Raw genomic sequence first — 17,092 nt, 5'->3', positions numbered from 1 at the left:
CAGTCTTTACATATTATAAAAAACACCAAAAAGCCCCAGGTATATTTTATTTGTATATCAAAGAATTGAAGCTCTGAGAATGAGAAGTGAAACTGCTGCAATAGGCTTGCAGTTGTAAGTTAAATTTAAGAAAGTAAAACAGAAGAGAAGTATAGCTTCTAGAAAGACTCCAGATGTTAAAACACTTAGTAAATTCAGACTCACACTTTGTTAGATGCACCAATCTATTGGCCCAGCAACATGAGGCATGACTGTGGTTATAGACTGTTTATAAGAACAAAAGCTCATCTCTTCCCCATTACTGCTGCAGCATGACCACACAAATCTTTAGTCTCCTGTAACACAAGGAAAACATTCCTGCACTTGAGATATTCATTTCTGCTTTGAAAATATCCTACACCACAGTTAGCTGCAGTTCAGTGAGTACAATTACTTACAGGTAGAATCTTGTTAATATGGGGTTTCAGAACATCTTATGTTCAGTCTGAAACACCAAACAAGCTGATACTCATAAGCTGGGCAGACTTAGCAACACTTGCTCAGGGCACTCACCACTTCCTTGTGAAACAAGCAACCAAGAGTTGCCTGTTGTAGGTAGGTGCCACTGGCACAGCTTTGCACTGAGACACTCTTTAAAGAAGCTGACTGCAAGCAGGAGTGAAGTTCATGGCCTACCTTTAAGACATATGTCCACAAGCCATGAAATTCAGTGCATGAACAAAATCTATAGATTGAGGCCCCCACCACAAAATGAATGCCACAGACATGAGCATGGGATATGTGGTCACTTCACTGTCCATTATCATAGACATATCAAGACAAATTCACTCTACTGATTAGAAAGTGTTTGAAGCAAGAGACCAAGAACTAGACTGAAACTACAGCACAGGACTGTGCTAGACTGAAATGGAATACTCTCCTCCCTTAAAGGATTTTTACTTTGAGACAAGTGAAGCAGTCACAACCACCACCTCCACTTCAGAGAAATACAAGAATTTGCATTACTAGAAAGATCCATCAGGCTGCACAGGGAGGAATTAAGGGAAAGGAAGTCTTACATAAATTGAGGGAATGCCAAAGCTAAGAGCCTCATCACACACATATTGGCATAATCAGGTTTTAAATTAAAATAAGAGGCTTGTTATCTGCTACTTAATATGTCTGCTGAATTGCATCCTGGTGTCAAGCGTTAAACCTATTCTTGCTTGGAAACTCATAATGCACTGTACAGATCACTCTCTTAGGAAGCAGTAAGCCCTGGAAGTTTTAAACTCTTGCAGTACATGCACACCTCATACTTACCTTACCATTTATATGAGTGGATTTTAGTTCTCTACATGTTGAACAATACGACCAACTGATTTTTAAACTACTTTGGACAGGGGTTGTGTTTGAGAGTACAAGGTGGTGCCCTGTTTGGATGTTTGGGGTTTTTTTGAAGCATTACCTAACAAATACCTGACAGTGGGACACAAGACCATGTATCAGCTCAGGCAAAGACAGCTAATAGCTCTGTCTCATTGCCCTCCCTTCACACATGATTACCAGTGCTCAAGTGACATGAGACTTCATCTCAGACAGGTGTGTTATAACAACACTCCATACTACAAGAATGACTCAGGAGCCATCCAGATCAACTCTGCCATTCCAGTACCTCACAGCTTTTGGCATTGCTCTCTAATGCAGTCTGTTCACCAGTGTATGAAAAGCTCCTAATGCTCTGCCAGTCACAATCTCCCAACTCCCTGCAGGGCAAACCCCTATTTTGTTTCCATAAAGGGAAGTCTGACTTTTACCTCAACATTGATAATCTTCTACAAACATGTTCAGAGTTCAAAGACCAATTGCATGTGGATGTTCTTGGTCTGACATGGTAAACAAGTCACAGAAAATAACTTCTGTTCATGCCCACAGGATCTTATCTCATTGAAGAGAGAACAAACAGGACTACAGCAAATCACCTGTGCCTACAGGGATGTCAGGTTGTGGTGGTTCAAACTCTGCTTTATCCACACCAGCCAGCTTATAAGTGCTTACAGCTATTCAGTAAAAAACAAATCCCACCTCCCCCCCAAAAAAACAAAACAACAAAACAAAACATTCAAAAATTCATTCCACTCACTGTTACTGCAGGTATTAACTGAAGTCAGAAGATTCACAGAAGTAGAGTGTAATAAGACATTTATTAAAAGTGCTTTCAGTTATGTTAAGAGCTATAGTCTAATACCTATTTTTAAAAAGGCATCTCATTAAAAATATTAGCTTAAAAACCATTCTGATCACTGTGGTTACAGACACATGACCCGCAGTGCTCTATGAAATGTTAGACCAGCTTTGTTGATTGGGACACAGTAATCTTCAAGTCCAGGATCCACAGTGTCTAGCTTAGAGGAAGAACTGCTGGGAGCTCCAGAAGAGACACCTGCAGGTACCTGGAATAGAAATGAAGTGACTACAGATATTGGCTTCAGATTTGTCAACTGAATTATCTATTGCACTGATTGTGCAATACATTGGTGAAGAGAAGCATCATCCTGCAACATTGCAAACAAAGTTGTTATCCAATGCATCTGCATACTTATGGATTAATCACTTTTCTGGTCAGAAAAGTTTTCTCCTCAAGGGGCTGATGGAGGCTTCTGTTTCAGATCTAGACGCTGACAACTGTGAGAGAGCTACAACAGCCACAGCCCAAGCCGGAAAACCAGAGTCATCCTGTGCTTACAGCTATCCAAGACACTGGTATACTGGTTACTTACTTTGGGTGCTTATACTTCTGCTTAATAGCTTGCAGCTGGCAATGGGATGCATCAAGGCATGCTTTGTGCAGGTCAGTCAGGCAAGGCGCTATCTCGCTTAAGGAATATCCAGTAAATGCAGCAAGTGTTTCTGGCTGGTCAGAAGAGAAAAAACAGTGTTACTCTATTGTAGCCAGCAGCCATCTAGAAGATGGGTTTCCCACGGAAACAGAAACTCTTTTCACTATATCAGAGCTCACTCTAGACTTTTAAACATGAAAAAGATTCAATTGTATTGTGCCATCAGTTTCACTCTAGGTCTCCCTTGGTGCCATGAAGTCTGACAAGCTCCTTCTGCTCAAAGCATGTGCATCCATTACATCTCTTCTGGATCTTACTCTGCACTAAAGCTATTTCTCCGACATACAGCTGGAAGGTCTACCAAGGCTTGTGGTAAAGCAGCCACAATTACACAGCAGTATAGTCACTCAAGCAGACAGAATCAGTTCTCCCCTTTCTCCCAGAAAGACCCTGAATTTGGCATTGGGGTGTAATTTTGAACATTTGTGAGGCCTTTGGTACAGCCTTGATGTAAGTGAGCAAGACAGTAAAATCCCTTCCATTTCAGAGAAGAGGCATGATATTTCAGGTTTACTTAACCTTACTTAGTCATTTATCAGGTAGTCTCATTAACTCTAGAACAGCTACTCATTCTAGGATTTCAGCCTTCAGAACAATATACTTTGTAGGTACTCCTCCTCCTTCTCAGCTCAGTTCTAACAATAACAAAATGTTTGAGCTATTTATTAATGCATAGTTGCTGTTCTTACCCAGAAAGATCTGTTCACTGTATAGTTTGCTAAACAGTAGGCTGCTGCAGCTATTTGTGAAGGAAGGTACTTCAGAAGAGGATCAACTTGGAGGAGACTCAGCTCTGCAAGATACTGAACAAGAAAATCCAAGTTTTTCAAAAAGAATCAACCTAGTTGGTACAATCAGTCCTATACTGCAAGTATAAAATTTGTCAATAGTCTCAGTATGATGCCCAAAAGCATAAACTATGTATTTAGTGAGAAGAATTAGCATTCCAGTCCTGTTGATCTTACAGAAGATCCTTTATCATGTTTCAGGGGGGACAGAAAGACCAGATTTCGTCAAAGCCTAACCCATCTACTCTAATCCAAAGTTCTGGTATTCTAATCTGAAGTTCTGGTTCCATCATCAGATCTGACTGGATTTTACAGGTAGAGACTCAGAAAAGTCAAGTTTCATAAAACTGACAGACACACTCTTCCTATCTGCTCAGGCTCTTGTTTATATTGATAAACACCTGGACATCAGGGATAAATGGACAGCTCTAAGAAGCACAATATGGGTTCTGTTGGAGTAGAGTCATTGTACAATCCTATACCCTTTGCAGAGAAGCAGCTAGTTAGATGTTTTATGGTAATTTTGTTGTTTCTAAGCATGGTTGCCTACTCCAGGCAACTCTTATGCAGCTATGCAGGTATACTCTGTGTCATTGTGCAGCAATATGCAGTAGCACCAAATCCAGGACAAGCTTGCTACACAGGCACTGCTGAAAAAACCACCAGATTTTTACCACCTAATTGCCTGGTCAGTGAATTATCCCTGACCAGACAAGACAGACCAAACCTAGGACTTCCATGAGGCATCTATCCAAAAGTCTCAGCACACAAGCCACCGCTATGAAACATGCAGTTTTAGGCCTGTTGCAGAGACAGCTTCCTGAAATGCAAGTAGTTCTCCTTTAAGGATCACTTCTTCCCCCTCAGTCCCAGAAGGCAGAGAGTCCATACCCTTGCCAAGTTCTCTGTCCTCACACACATTCCACGTCTCTGAATATACTGAAGGAGGAACTGGTTGATGGTTGGGGCTGTTAGGTCAAAACCCAGCACTTTGAGAAGCAAATGTTCCATTCTTAGTAGCTGCTTCTTTGTGTAGGTATCATCTGTTATATAGACAAATTCATCTACATCTGGTGGGTAGATCTCTTCATACTTCCTGAAAAAGGGATATAGAAGCCACATTTTTCAGCCTTGAAGTTATATGAGAACATGACATTACTAAAACTTGTGGAAAGCTCAAATTTTACTTGTTCCTCCAGGCTAGCTAACAATTTAGTTTCAAACTTGGGCAAATATACTTAGAGGAACTTCGAGTCATCAGTCTAGACAGACATACACTCACATCTTTAGCTCCTTACAGCTAACAGTGGGCAACTCTCAGTAACACAGCACACTCCAGACAAACACCCATGCACCCCCCTACGCTATGTTGCTTACTCTGTCTAGTTAGAGCAGTTAAAGGCCAACTGTAGATTGCAACTGAGTCCATTGCAGCCTTACAGGCAAGCAGTTTAACACTTTACTGCTTCTGCTACTGTGTTTATGGTTACAAGCTTGTCCCATTACAGTTTTTCACATTCAACATTAAATGCTGCATTTTAATAGTACCAAAGGATTGGTAATCTTGAGACATCATGAAAAGCTACCTACTAATGCAACCTTCCTTCCTTCCTTCAAATTACATTAGAAGACTAAGCTCAAAAATAGGCTTCAGATCACCAAGATTTTGGAAGATGAAACACTTACGCAGCCAGAAGAATTGCCGCTGTTCCCACAAGCTGTAACTTGCCTCTGAGAACAGACATGCAGGAAAGAAACCTGTCCAGGAAGTTCACTGCCAAGTACAAAGTCTCTGTCCGAAGTTTATATTCTTCCCCTACTTCCACCAGCCAGTCTACCAGGATAGCACGCATTCCTGTTGTGATATCTGGCTGCTTCTTCATGTAGTAGGGCTTGGGCCTAAATCTTACCTGTTTGGAAAGAGTTGAAGAATCAGGATGATCACTCTGAAGAGAACCATGGATGGCTGAGCTGATGAATATTCTTTATATTTACACTAAAAAGAGTAGGGGTTGTCCCACTCTTAATAACTGTAAGTACTAACTGCAATTATTTTGCTAGTGGTAATTATTCCCAGCTAGTGGCACCTCTAGTATTTCTACACTGAAGAGACAGATTGAAGCTTTGGTGCTAGCAGGAGAATAGTAAAACACATCCTGGACTATGGACAGCCTTTGCCATCAGTTGAGCCATTCAGAAAGACCTGAAAATGAACCAATCAGAATTTCCCCCTTCTTCCCATCAGGAGGCTGCACTTCACTGTTCTGACATAAGAAGGTAGGAAAACCTACTGCTATAGCCAGAGAGCTGTCAGTGAGATCACATCAAACTCCTTTAGCATTATTACAGCATTCTATGCCCATTTGCAAGAATTCTTCCTACCAAACAAGTCAAGAGATGCTTCCATCATAGGAATTAACAGGGATGCATTAATCCAGAAAGAACTTATCCCTGACTATATGTTGCCTTTAGAAATTACTTTTACTATTTACTTTCTCTTCTTTGTAGTTCAGTGGCAACCCTGGATCTTCGCAATATTGCAGCCTACCACAAATACCTATAAGCTTCTCACAGCAACTTACTTCTGCCTCTCGGAGGTACTGATGAATGTCTTCTGCATACTCTCCCACAGCCAGAGTTACAACATCTTCCATGTGATCCTCTGGCTGGGATTGGAAGGATGTGTCCACTACCATAGGAGAGCCTAACAGGTAATAGGAAGCAGCAAGACATTTGTATAATTAATCTCTTGACTTTCTCTTGCTAATTTTAGCTCAGAAGTATTGCCCCTCATGTAGACACAATCGAAGTTAGCTTGTAGTGTTATTTCTTGTCACATAAGCTACTCACTAGCTTACAATTCACAACTCATAACCATCCTACATGTGGTTGTGCTATGGACACCATCTGAGTAGTAACAGGAGTTACCTGAACTCAGATTCAGCAGCCGGTGAATACTGGATGTCATTGCACTGGTATCCAGTTCACAGTGGCTTAATTCCAGCTCTTCAGACACTTGGCAGCTGTAGTTTTCTTTATCTTCTGAGTCATCTATGTAGATAGCAAAACCTTGCTTTGATGTAGCACTGATGATGCAGCTGGGCACTTCATCTTTTCTAGATGAAGTGATGGTGTTTTCAAAGCCAGGGAAGCGCTTGATAACAGCAGCACCCTGAAGCAGAGCACACAGTAACGCTGTGGGAGGGCAGCTCAGGAGGAAAACAGAGTGTGTCACTTGTTTTCAAAAAGAAAATCACTTTCCTTATGTAACAGACACCAGTAACATAAGTTCATGTGAAAAGCCACCAACTAACATTTGATGCCTCTGAAGTTGGTGCCCCTCGTTGCTGTCTTGCTGTGACAGACTCCTCACAGAAAGAATCAAGATTAGCAAAAGTCAGGAAACCAGGGGTGCAGCATCATACTCAGTGCCTCCCACCAAGGAGAACGTGGATGCTGCTCATTTCCAATGGGGCTGGGAAGTGCAGTCTGATACACAGTTCTGGCAAGGAGCAGTTGCAAGTGCAGCAAGTTAACAAAAGTGCTCAAGCACTGCCACAGACTTAGGAAGGACTGCACTGGCAAGAAGGCACTTCAAGCAGAGTTAAAAACAGAAGTTTGAATTTTTGAGCTTAAGCATCACAACCCTAGGACTACGTGTGACCAGGCTACAACGTTTCACACCATCTACCAGTAAGCCACCAGCTGAGTTAGGGGCTTTATACAGCCAAAACCAAGAAGAGTTTGTGCACCCATACCAGCTGCTATTTTAGGTCAGAATAGTAACATTATCCCTGCCCCACCAGCAGACTCCAGGAGGGCTGAAGGGACAGAAAAACGACACGCCATTAACTTGAACTTCTTGAAGGCTCTGGCACCCTGGAGTGAGCACGGCTAGCCACACGCCAATGAGAGCTTTGGGTCAGTTCATAGCCCTTCCTTGAACCACCCCCGACACTGTGGAGGGTAAGCGGCCGAGTAGTATCCCTTCCTTACAGGATTAATTATTTACTCAGAGTACTTCCACGGGGAAACACCCGCAGGGTGGGACTGTGCGGTTACTAGCAGGGTTTCTCGGGAAACTCACGCTTGAGAACTGGAGCCCGAGTCACCTTCTCACCCCGCCACGCCAGGTCTTTGCCGGCAGCCTCGGGGCAGGTGCGTGCACCGCTCATGCCGGCGGCTGCCAGCCCGGGGCCGCGGAGCTCAGCCGGGCTCTGCGGGCAGGGGGGCGGCAGGGCTGCGGGCAGCGGGGCTCACCTGGCCGCCGGGCCGCTGCTGCTGCTGCCCGTTCTCCGTCAGCACCCCCAGCACGGCCCGGCCGCCGCTGCTGCGGAGGGCGGCGGGGCAGGACTCCCGCCGTCCCGCACGGCTCTTCTCTCCGGTGCGATGCATCGCCCCGACGTCGGTACCTTTCGGAGGAGCGAAAAAACCCACAGAAATAAAACGAAATCGCGGGGGGGAAAGAATAATAAAAAATCCTCCGAACGACCACAAATGCGCCCCTGGCAACCCCTTCCTCCCGCCCGCCCCGCAGGATGACCAGTGGCCCACCACGCTGCCCGGCTCCGCTGGCCACCAGCCCACGGAAGGGTCCGGCCGCCCTGCGCCGCCCGCCGGCCCTGCGTAGGCGCGGCCGCTAGAGGCGGCGGCTGTTGGCCGGGGCCGGTTGGGAGCCCGGCGGCTCAACCCCCGGCGCGCCGCCCCGCCAGCCCCGCCGGCCGCGGGTCGCCATGGTGACCCCGGCAGGGCCCGGCCGCGCCGCCCGGCCCCGCGCGGGCCCCGCGCAGCGCCCGGGCCCGGAGCCGCCGCGGCCGCGCACCGGCTGCGCTCCGAACGTGCGGAGCGCAAGGATGGGATGTTGTGAAAAATGCATGTATTTTATGATTGGCTTTTCGCAAATATTAAAATTAATATTATATGTGTTGTGCTAGAAAGTAATGCTGTATTAATTCTCTTAAGTAGTGTGTTAAATATAGTTTTAGGTTATAAAAATGTTAAAATAGAAACTATGCTATGTCGGATACTTTTTTTAAAGAAAGGACTCGCAGCGAGATAGCAGCCACAGGACACCTAAATCTTTCAGAGAAAAAGAATTTATTGCCCTCTTAGCAGAAGAAACGAACTTCTTCCCGCCTCAAAGGCACTGTTAGGATTCAGAGGAAGAAGTTGACGATGACCATTCTGTATTTGAATGGAATTTATGCATCATGTATGAAGTGTATGAATATGCAACAGGTTATTGCTTTTAAAGGTTAATCTTCTGTTAACGGATGTCCTTTTTCGGGCTCGTGCTGCCCAGAAAAAAGGTACCCGGACATCTGTAATTCTTTGTCCCTATTGTTTCATATTGTCCTAATTCAATTTGTCCAAATTATTATTACTCTAATTGTATTATTATTTTTATAACCATTTTATTACTAAAACTTTTAAAATTTTAAAAACAAGTGATTGGTGTTTTTCACAGATGTGCAAGCAACAGCAGGAGCTCTGTGCGAACAGCTGGGCTTGGACTTTGATATCAAAGTCTGTTCTCTCTTTGTAAAGGACGCACGAGAAAAAGGAGCTTTTAGTTCGTTTAAGGGTGAGTTTGACTCCCGTGATAAGTCCAAGCCGAGGGACAGCTAGGTGACGACATGGCTGTGCTGTTGCACGGCTAAGCAGCGCTCAGCTGCCAGCACGGGAAACACAACGGTTCATTCAGTCAAACCAGCAAAGTTTGTCACCAGTGATGTGGATAGTGATACATGCAAATTGAGCATGTGCGGGAAGGCTGTGGCCATGCTAAGGAACATGATTAGATTTCTGAAATGATCTTGGCAAACTGGATAAACGTTCAGGAAAATCAGGATGCTTCTGAAGCACAAGTGCAAGGTCAGAGCCAGTGGATGCAGAAATGCAGGGTGGGGAACAGCCAGGTAGGGAGCAGCTCCCTGAAGAAGTGAATCAGGAGGTTACAGTGAACCTCAGCCTGAGCATGATCCACCAGGATCAATCATACTGTCTGAGCAGGAACAAACAGGAGTATAGCCTGTTTGAGCCCTCTGAAAGTTCATAGTGAAGACAAAGAAATGAGAACTACAGCAGCTGAAACCTCAGCATGAGATTCAGGTTAGATGCCAGAATCATGACGTCCCAGAAGAGACAGCATGGGAAATTTCAGAATTCCCCTTGTTGCAGATTTGTAAGACCAAATTAAAGAGAATTTTGTTAAAACTGTCTGTGCGTTGGCAGTGATGATACTTGAGATGCTCTCCAGGGATTGAAATGTAGAAGCTATGATCCAAAATTCGGATATATCAAGCAGGGTTTTATGCCAGAATTGTTTTTTGTAGTTCTTTTGATCCAATCCGCATTAAAGGGCTGTATTTTTTCTTCACACTCTTCTTACATTTATTTTTTAACCAACTCACTCTGAACCCCCCAAAAGGATTTTAATCATAAGGAGCAAGTGGTATATCTGAGGGTGAAAAATGTTACCTGATCCATTGTTCATGACATACTGCTTTTCCTTTAGGATGGAAGGGGCTCCATGTCCTTGCAGCAACAGGGTTGTAAACAGGTAGTTACTGTAGTGGATCTGTCACAGCTACAGGTGTGGGCAAAGGCAAGTCAGGGAAACAGAAGGTTATGTTGTATATCCATGCTCTTCTCTTTCTTTAATTTCTAACCCCCAGGTTTGCACAAGGAACACTTCACTTGGGGGCAGTTATTTAAACATTTTCATGCCAAGTTGTAATTTCTGAAAAGAAATTGGTCTAGTTGCCAGCCTTTGAAATCAAATATTAGCCTAAGTTGAACTTTAAACACTCCTTACTCTCTTGTTTTGATGGGATGACCAAATTCATCTTCAGTCTTTAAGCATTCTTTGTATCCAAGTGCCCATGATGTCTTTATTCCATTTAGACATAACTTAGGAATCTCAGCTAGCCAACAGATGACTTATTCATACTTTTATATATGAGCAGCATATGGCTATCCTAACTAGTCATATTGTGCATTAATGTAGCTGAAACGCCTCTCAAATGCTTTTAATGAGGTTATCTAAGCTCCAGTTTCTCAGGGACTCTTTGAAACAGCCCAGTATGGATTAGTACCTGAGGGAGGCCAGTGAGATTTGCCAGCCACTACATAATTGTAGCAGCAAATCAAATAAAGCTTTGGGCCATTAGTCATTTGCTTCTGAGCTTCCCTTTGTGTTTGAGAGGAAGCTGAACCCTTCCTGAGTGGACTCCTAGGGCTTCTTGCAGTAATCACAGTCTTACCAATGATTTCTAGGAAGACAGAGAAGTCAGAGCAATTCCTGACCTAGCAGGGATGTTTCCTTCCTCTGTACCTCTGGAAAAGACAGTGTTAAAGCACTTTGTCTCTTGTCTTGTCTGTCTTTCCTAGTTTCTTAGATCTTTCTCCTTCTTGCAGTCTTTGCTTCAAATGTCCAGCTTTGGTGCCTTTTTCAGCTAAAGGGTCTTATTCCATGCTGTGGGAAGAGCCACTGGTTCCTGCTTTTTCTCTGAAAATCACTGTTAATTCCCAGTTTTTACACAGCAAGCTCTGCACAGGCTTCAGTTCACAATCTGGGGCATGGATCCCTCTGCCCACAAATTAAATCACTGTCAGCTGTCCCCTTCTCTCTTCACCCTTTGAAGTATTTTTGGCTCCCTAGCATGCTTTAATCCCTGGGTTTTCAGCTTGGCCTAAATAGTTATTGGCCTGCAGCCTGGGAATAGCATCTTCACTGATAATAAAACAGTCATAGTCTTACAATTAAGTGCAAGTATAAGATGAGAAGCAGTTCATGGAAGACTGTTGCAACTTTCCAGTCTTGCTCCTCTAAGTCTCACATTGAATTACAACATGGCACTCATATAGGAAAACCCATTCAGGCAGGTTAGACACAGTTACAATGACTTTGGCCAGGTCACATTCAATATTTGGCAAGTCTTTCCAGACCAATGCATTGAGCAGTTGTTCCATGTGTGGCATAGACTCTTCTGAGGTCAGCTTTATGGCAGAGCAACAGTAGAAAATCCCCTGAATAGCAAATTGGATGCACAGCTGCATAACATCCTAGGAAATGTGCTGTGGGAGCAGTCTTAGAGTCAGAAAGTTTCTAAAAAGAATTATGAAATCTCCTTGACATTAAGAGCAGTGTCTGAAGTCAGTGACCTGCAAGGTCCCATCAGGACTTTGTTGGATGGTCTTAAAGTACCAAAGAAGTAGAAAACATGACTTCTTTCACATGGCTATGATTCCTTGGGTTGTGAATAGTCCCCTGGTTGCAGTGTGTTCCAATTGTCCTACCATGTGAAATTAATTTCACATTACTTAAGAATACATAGACTGTATCTTGAGTTTTGGTGTTTTTCTGAACCACCAAAGTCATAAAAATGGTCAAGAAGTAAGACATAGGTGCAGGGCTCAGGAGTTGTTGCCCAAGGCATACAGACAAGACTAAGACATAGTTTGAGCCACCAACTCTCCACATACAGAGTGATAGATCACTTAGCACTGTCTGTACTGGGCATTTGAACTATGTCCCAGAAAGAGCCATAAACATCTTGTTCCCTCTACATCTTGCTTCTGTATTCTGTGCTTGCAGTTGTGTTGTACATGGTGTGGTTGATGCTGTGAGAAGCCTGATGCACTCTGCATCTTTATTATCCCAGTAGGTTGCCTAAGCTTGGAGCACAGCCTGCCTGCAAATCCCATTGCTCTCATGCTAGATAATACAGGGACCCTCCAGAAACAAGCCTTTGCCACTCTGTCTCATGTGTGATAATAGGCAGAGCTCACTTCAGGGGCAGTGGGACCTACCAGAGTGACACAGAGCACCAGCTGATGCCCACAGCAGGGAAGCAAGGCCTAAAGCCTTGAACAGCTGCAAGATTTTCCGCTTTGGGGCTGTAGCAATCCTAACCAGAAGACTGTTGTGCATCACAGAGGAATGTCAACTCAAGCAGGCTGTGCTGCCCTGTGCTGCATATGCACCTTGTCCTTCAGGATAAACTCAGCAGGGTGATGGTAACAGAGGAGCCCACAGGCAGCTCCCACTCTGTTTCCAATTACACCACCTGTGTGGCCTTGGCATTATCTGAAAGAAGAACAGCAAGTTCTCATGTGAACATACAGTTGTTTAACAACAGATATAATGAATACATTATTTTTTCTCAGAAAATTCTATAAGAGGTCTCAAAACCAAAGTGTTAGGGAAATTTTCTACTGGATAGGATCTGTACCATAAGCTCTGAGTAGAGGTCTGTGAGATGCTGCATGGCTCAGGGCTCCCACCATCTGAAGGGATGTAAAATGACATATATTCTTTCTGTTTCTTGTGTTAGCTCCAGAAAATGGTGTTTTTAGCAATAGCTTATGAAGTCTGAGTGCCTTTCTTACTGGATCACAAGGTACACTGAGGTAGCCTTCGTGCTTTGTACTACAGGTTAGCAGCAGAATAGCCTAAAGTTGATCCCAAAGATGTTTCTGTATCAAGTGGTGTAGAAGATGACAAATAAAGCTCCAAAGAGTTCTGGCTTTGGGGGTGCTTTTCCACAGCAGTCTGGTCCCACTAGCTTTGTGACTATGTAGGATGCCCAGTACCACTGCAGTTACTCCCATTTCACCCAGAAGCACAAGAAAATGAGCTTTTTCAGTATCAAAACAACAACAGAACATAAACTTTACCCTTTTGTGCTTCATGTGAAGAGAAAACATCAAACTTAAAATGAAAAATTTCTGCTAACCATATTTTATTCCCTTACAACCTTCTCTGTATTGTAAAACAGCTGATAGCAAGCTTTAGCAGTGTGCATGTTTTAAATTAATGTCCTGCACAGAACATTAATATCTCAACTCTTGTTTTTCATTTCAGAGCTACAGAGGAAAACACCCATAACTTTGACAGAACCTTGAAACTGTACTGCATAATTCAGAAACAGCTATTTCTGAATTCTTCAAATCACTCTCTTTAATAACCATCTAGCTCCACTGCCAGGTTCTTCTGCCAGGTATTGCTGAAGTGAATGCTGAAATGCCATTGCTGTATAATAGGTCTTTTCGCAGTCAGGCCCTAATTTATGGTCCCTATACTCATGCCATCTGTTAATCAGCTGTTATTGACAGGTACTGCTTATTTCTACTTAGAAGCTGACAGTTGAAAAGTTTCAAAAGAAATTCATGTTCTGACTTGGTGATCCTGTGGAAGCAGACTCTTGGGGACTGTTTCTCGGGTTACAAAGCACAAACAAGCTCTCAGAGTGCAGCATCTGGACAGAGTGCCAACCATATCCTGGGCTGCATCCAAATCAGGGTGGCCACTAGGGTGAGGGAGGAACTCTGCTCCTCTTCTCTGCTCTGGTGAGACCCCCCCCCTGCAGTGCTGCACCCAGCTCTGGGGTCCCCAGCACAGGAAGGACATGGATCTGTTGGAGAAAGTCAGAAGAGGCCACCAAGTTGATCAGAGGGATGAAACACCTCTTGTATGAAGAAAGGCTGAGAGAATTGGAATTGTTCAGTCTGGAAAAGAGAAGGTGTGATCTAATTGCGACCTTCCAGTACCTGAAGGGAACTTACAGGAAAGATGGGGAGACATTCTTTACGAGAGCATGTAGTGACAGGAGAAAGGGAAATGTGTTCAAACTAAAAGAGAGTAAGTTTAGATTAGATATCACAAAAAAATTCTTTACTGTGAGGGTGGTGTGACATGGGCACAAGTTTCCCAAAGAAATTGTGAATGTCCCACCCCCAGAGGTGTTCAAGGCCAGGTTGGATTGGGCAGCCTGGTCTGGTAGAAGGTGTCCCTTCTTATGGCAGGAGGATTGGAACTAGATGATCTTCAAGATCTCCTTCCAATACAAACTACTCTAAGATTAAAAGAACAATTAATTTGTTGCTCTCAATTCTTATGTTTGCGTTAGCAATTCAAACGTAGTGGTGTGTACATATAAGGCATATGAGTTGGGCATGAGTAGTTGAAGATCAACTATCTGTAACAAAAATTTTTAGTAATAAAGCAAAATTTATAGTAATAGCAACAGTAATATTGGAAAATAGTTTTTATATTTATTGTTTGGAAAAATAGGTGCAATGATCAACATCTATAGTGTTGTGAAGGCAAAGGCTATTCATAAAGGCTTCAGCTCAGCACAACAAAATCTCAGAAGAAAAACAATGCATGTTTTGGTTTTGAAGGAAATTATCAAAATTACAACTATTTATCAGAATGAATCATGACTAGTAACTGTTGCTTTGCATGCAAGATTTGGCATTGCTGGAATGTGGCAGTGTTTTAATTAAACTGGAAGAATGGTTGTCCTCTGAATGCTATGCCTTACGTATTAAGTGCATGACTACATGCCACCATGCACGGGTGAAAGGATAGATTAAACAGAGGATGGCTTAACAGAGCCATTGCCAGGTGGATTCATGTCCCTGGCACTCTTTCCCCTGCTTTCCCTAGAAGTCAGTGATTAGACTCATTAAAACTGTTGGATGTGCTCCAAGATGAGACATCAGACCATTCATGTGGATTCCATAACCCATGAAGCAAATAGCCTGTACTGTACTGATCATACCTGAAGCACTGCAGTCTTGCTGTTTTCAAACTAAAGAAAAAGAACAGTGCACTTTGTCACAAATTATATACCAGGATTATTAGCCCTGTATATTAGTGTTGAAAGAGGAAACATAAGTAGCCAACCTCTTCCTTTACTTTATGAGTTCCCCTGCCTTTTTTCTTTGGTTTAATTGGAATACCTTGTGGTTTCTCTACAGTGTAGTGGAGAAATTTTAGTTGGCTCTTGATAATCTAAGTAGATTAGTTAATGACACTTTCTCACTGCAATTACACTTTGCCATTGCAGTTATCTGAACTCTGCTGTTTCAAGTCACCTATTCTGTGTCTGTGTTCATAATTACAGTGTGTTGTTTCTAGTGGACGTATGGCACAGCACTGCTAATGTACATATGCGGCAGCTACTATTAAAGTAGCTGAGCTCCCATGTTCTTATTGCTTGCTGCATGCTTTGCTAGTGATAAATGATAGCCATTTTTCTCTACCACAGCAAGAACAGAGATTAAAACTCTAGATACCAATCTGATCTCACAGGTCACAGCCCTGTCTGTTGTAACCTGTTTCATGTTATAGCTGATAGCAGTAAGAGGTCTTTCATCAGCCTTGTTTATTTATGTCTGTGATTCACAGTGATGATTTGTAGAACTCCTGTAATTGCAAGTGTATATCTCTCACAAAAATGCAATGCAGAGCTGCAAAAAATGACCTTGTAGGAGGGATAGATATTAAAAGTCTAATGTGAATAAAGAAATCTAAACAATAGGATAATCCAATTATCTACATATAGAACAAATCTATATATAAACAGTGGAGATGGGTAATTAGTAGGGGAAAATAGAGGACTGGAAAATTCAGCACACCTATTTTACATTGTATAAAATTTAAAAAGCCTATTCAGGTAGTCTTTGCTCTTTGGCTTGGTAACATTAATCTTGGCTACGTCTTGGAAAACTGAGAAGCTCTGGGATCAGAGTTGGAATTTCCAAATTCAATCCAGTGGAGAATAACTCCATAATGTAGAAAACACAATGGTTTAAATAGGGAAAATATAATATACAGTGCCTGCATATTAAAAAAGGGTTAAAATGTAGCAAGGGATGCTGAACAGGATAAATGCTAGGAAAAAATGTGGAGGTTTTTGTATAAAAAATTTAAAAGGGCCTTATAGGAAGAGATTTAAATATCTTAGCATCTTACTAAGCAGAAGACAGAAAGATGACAGGATTGCATTAGGATTCCCCTGGGAAGAATATACCAAGCCTGCAAAGCCCATTTATTCTAGCAGACACTGAGATAATAAGATTCAGTGACAGGTACCTGAAAACAGTCAGATTTCAATTAGACATAGAGCAAACATTTGTAACGTGACCCATTACAGCAAGCCCCCAGGGGAAAGCAGGATGTCTTTCAAGGCTTTCAGTATGCCTTTAGTTAAGATGTACATTATCCAAAAACATTCCTGCTACCGGACTGTATTCTGGAGTAACTGGGGAAAAAAAGATTTTGGTACACTAATAGGAAGCTCAGTGAGATGATCTAACAGACCTTTGGCCTTTAAGATTAAAACAAGTCTTCTCTGAAAGTCAGTTCCTGCAGAGCTCTGTTTGGGCTGTAGCATCACTGACTGAAGGGCCCCATGAGTTTTCACCTGCATGCTTTTCTTTACTTAATTCCTTATGCTAGAAGCAGCTCTTTCCTCAGAAAATATAGTAACAAACTCTTTCCTCCCTTCTTACTCTGGACAGTCAAGAGATTGGTGTCTGTTCTGTCCTCCAGTTGTTGCCTTCTCCCTGTTTTCACCCTTCCCTACTTTCCACCCTAGAAGCTGACCCATGTCCTGTTCTCAGGTAGTTAAT

At 42.9% G+C, this 17,092-nt stretch overlaps 1 protein-coding gene across 1 annotated transcript; it reads right to left on the bottom strand.

Annotated features, from left to right (window-relative positions):
• Positions 1 to 2,164: 2,164 nt before the first annotated feature.
• CCNA1 (cyclin A1) lies at positions 2,165 to 8,270 on the bottom strand. Its single transcript, XM_066571068.1, has 9 exons — positions 8,222 to 8,270; positions 7,928 to 8,079; positions 6,596 to 6,839; positions 6,250 to 6,371; positions 5,354 to 5,577; positions 4,559 to 4,763; positions 3,569 to 3,682; positions 2,760 to 2,893; positions 2,165 to 2,432 (listed from the first exon to the last, which is right to left on the bottom strand). Exons 2-9 carry the CDS (start codon positions 8,060 to 8,062, stop codon positions 2,381 to 2,383), a joined length of 1,230 nt encoding a protein of 409 aa, XP_066427165.1. The 5' UTR covers positions 8,063 to 8,079; positions 8,222 to 8,270; the 3' UTR covers positions 2,165 to 2,380.
• Positions 8,271 to 17,092: the final 8,822 nt, after the last annotated feature.

This window comes from Molothrus aeneus, chromosome 2, assembly GCF_037042795.1.
Source record: "Molothrus aeneus isolate 106 chromosome 2, BPBGC_Maene_1.0, whole genome shotgun sequence".
In the NCBI taxonomy this organism is placed as follows: Eukaryota; Metazoa; Chordata; class Aves; order Passeriformes; family Icteridae; genus Molothrus; species Molothrus aeneus.
This window is presented reverse-complemented; position numbering and strand designations above follow the sequence as displayed.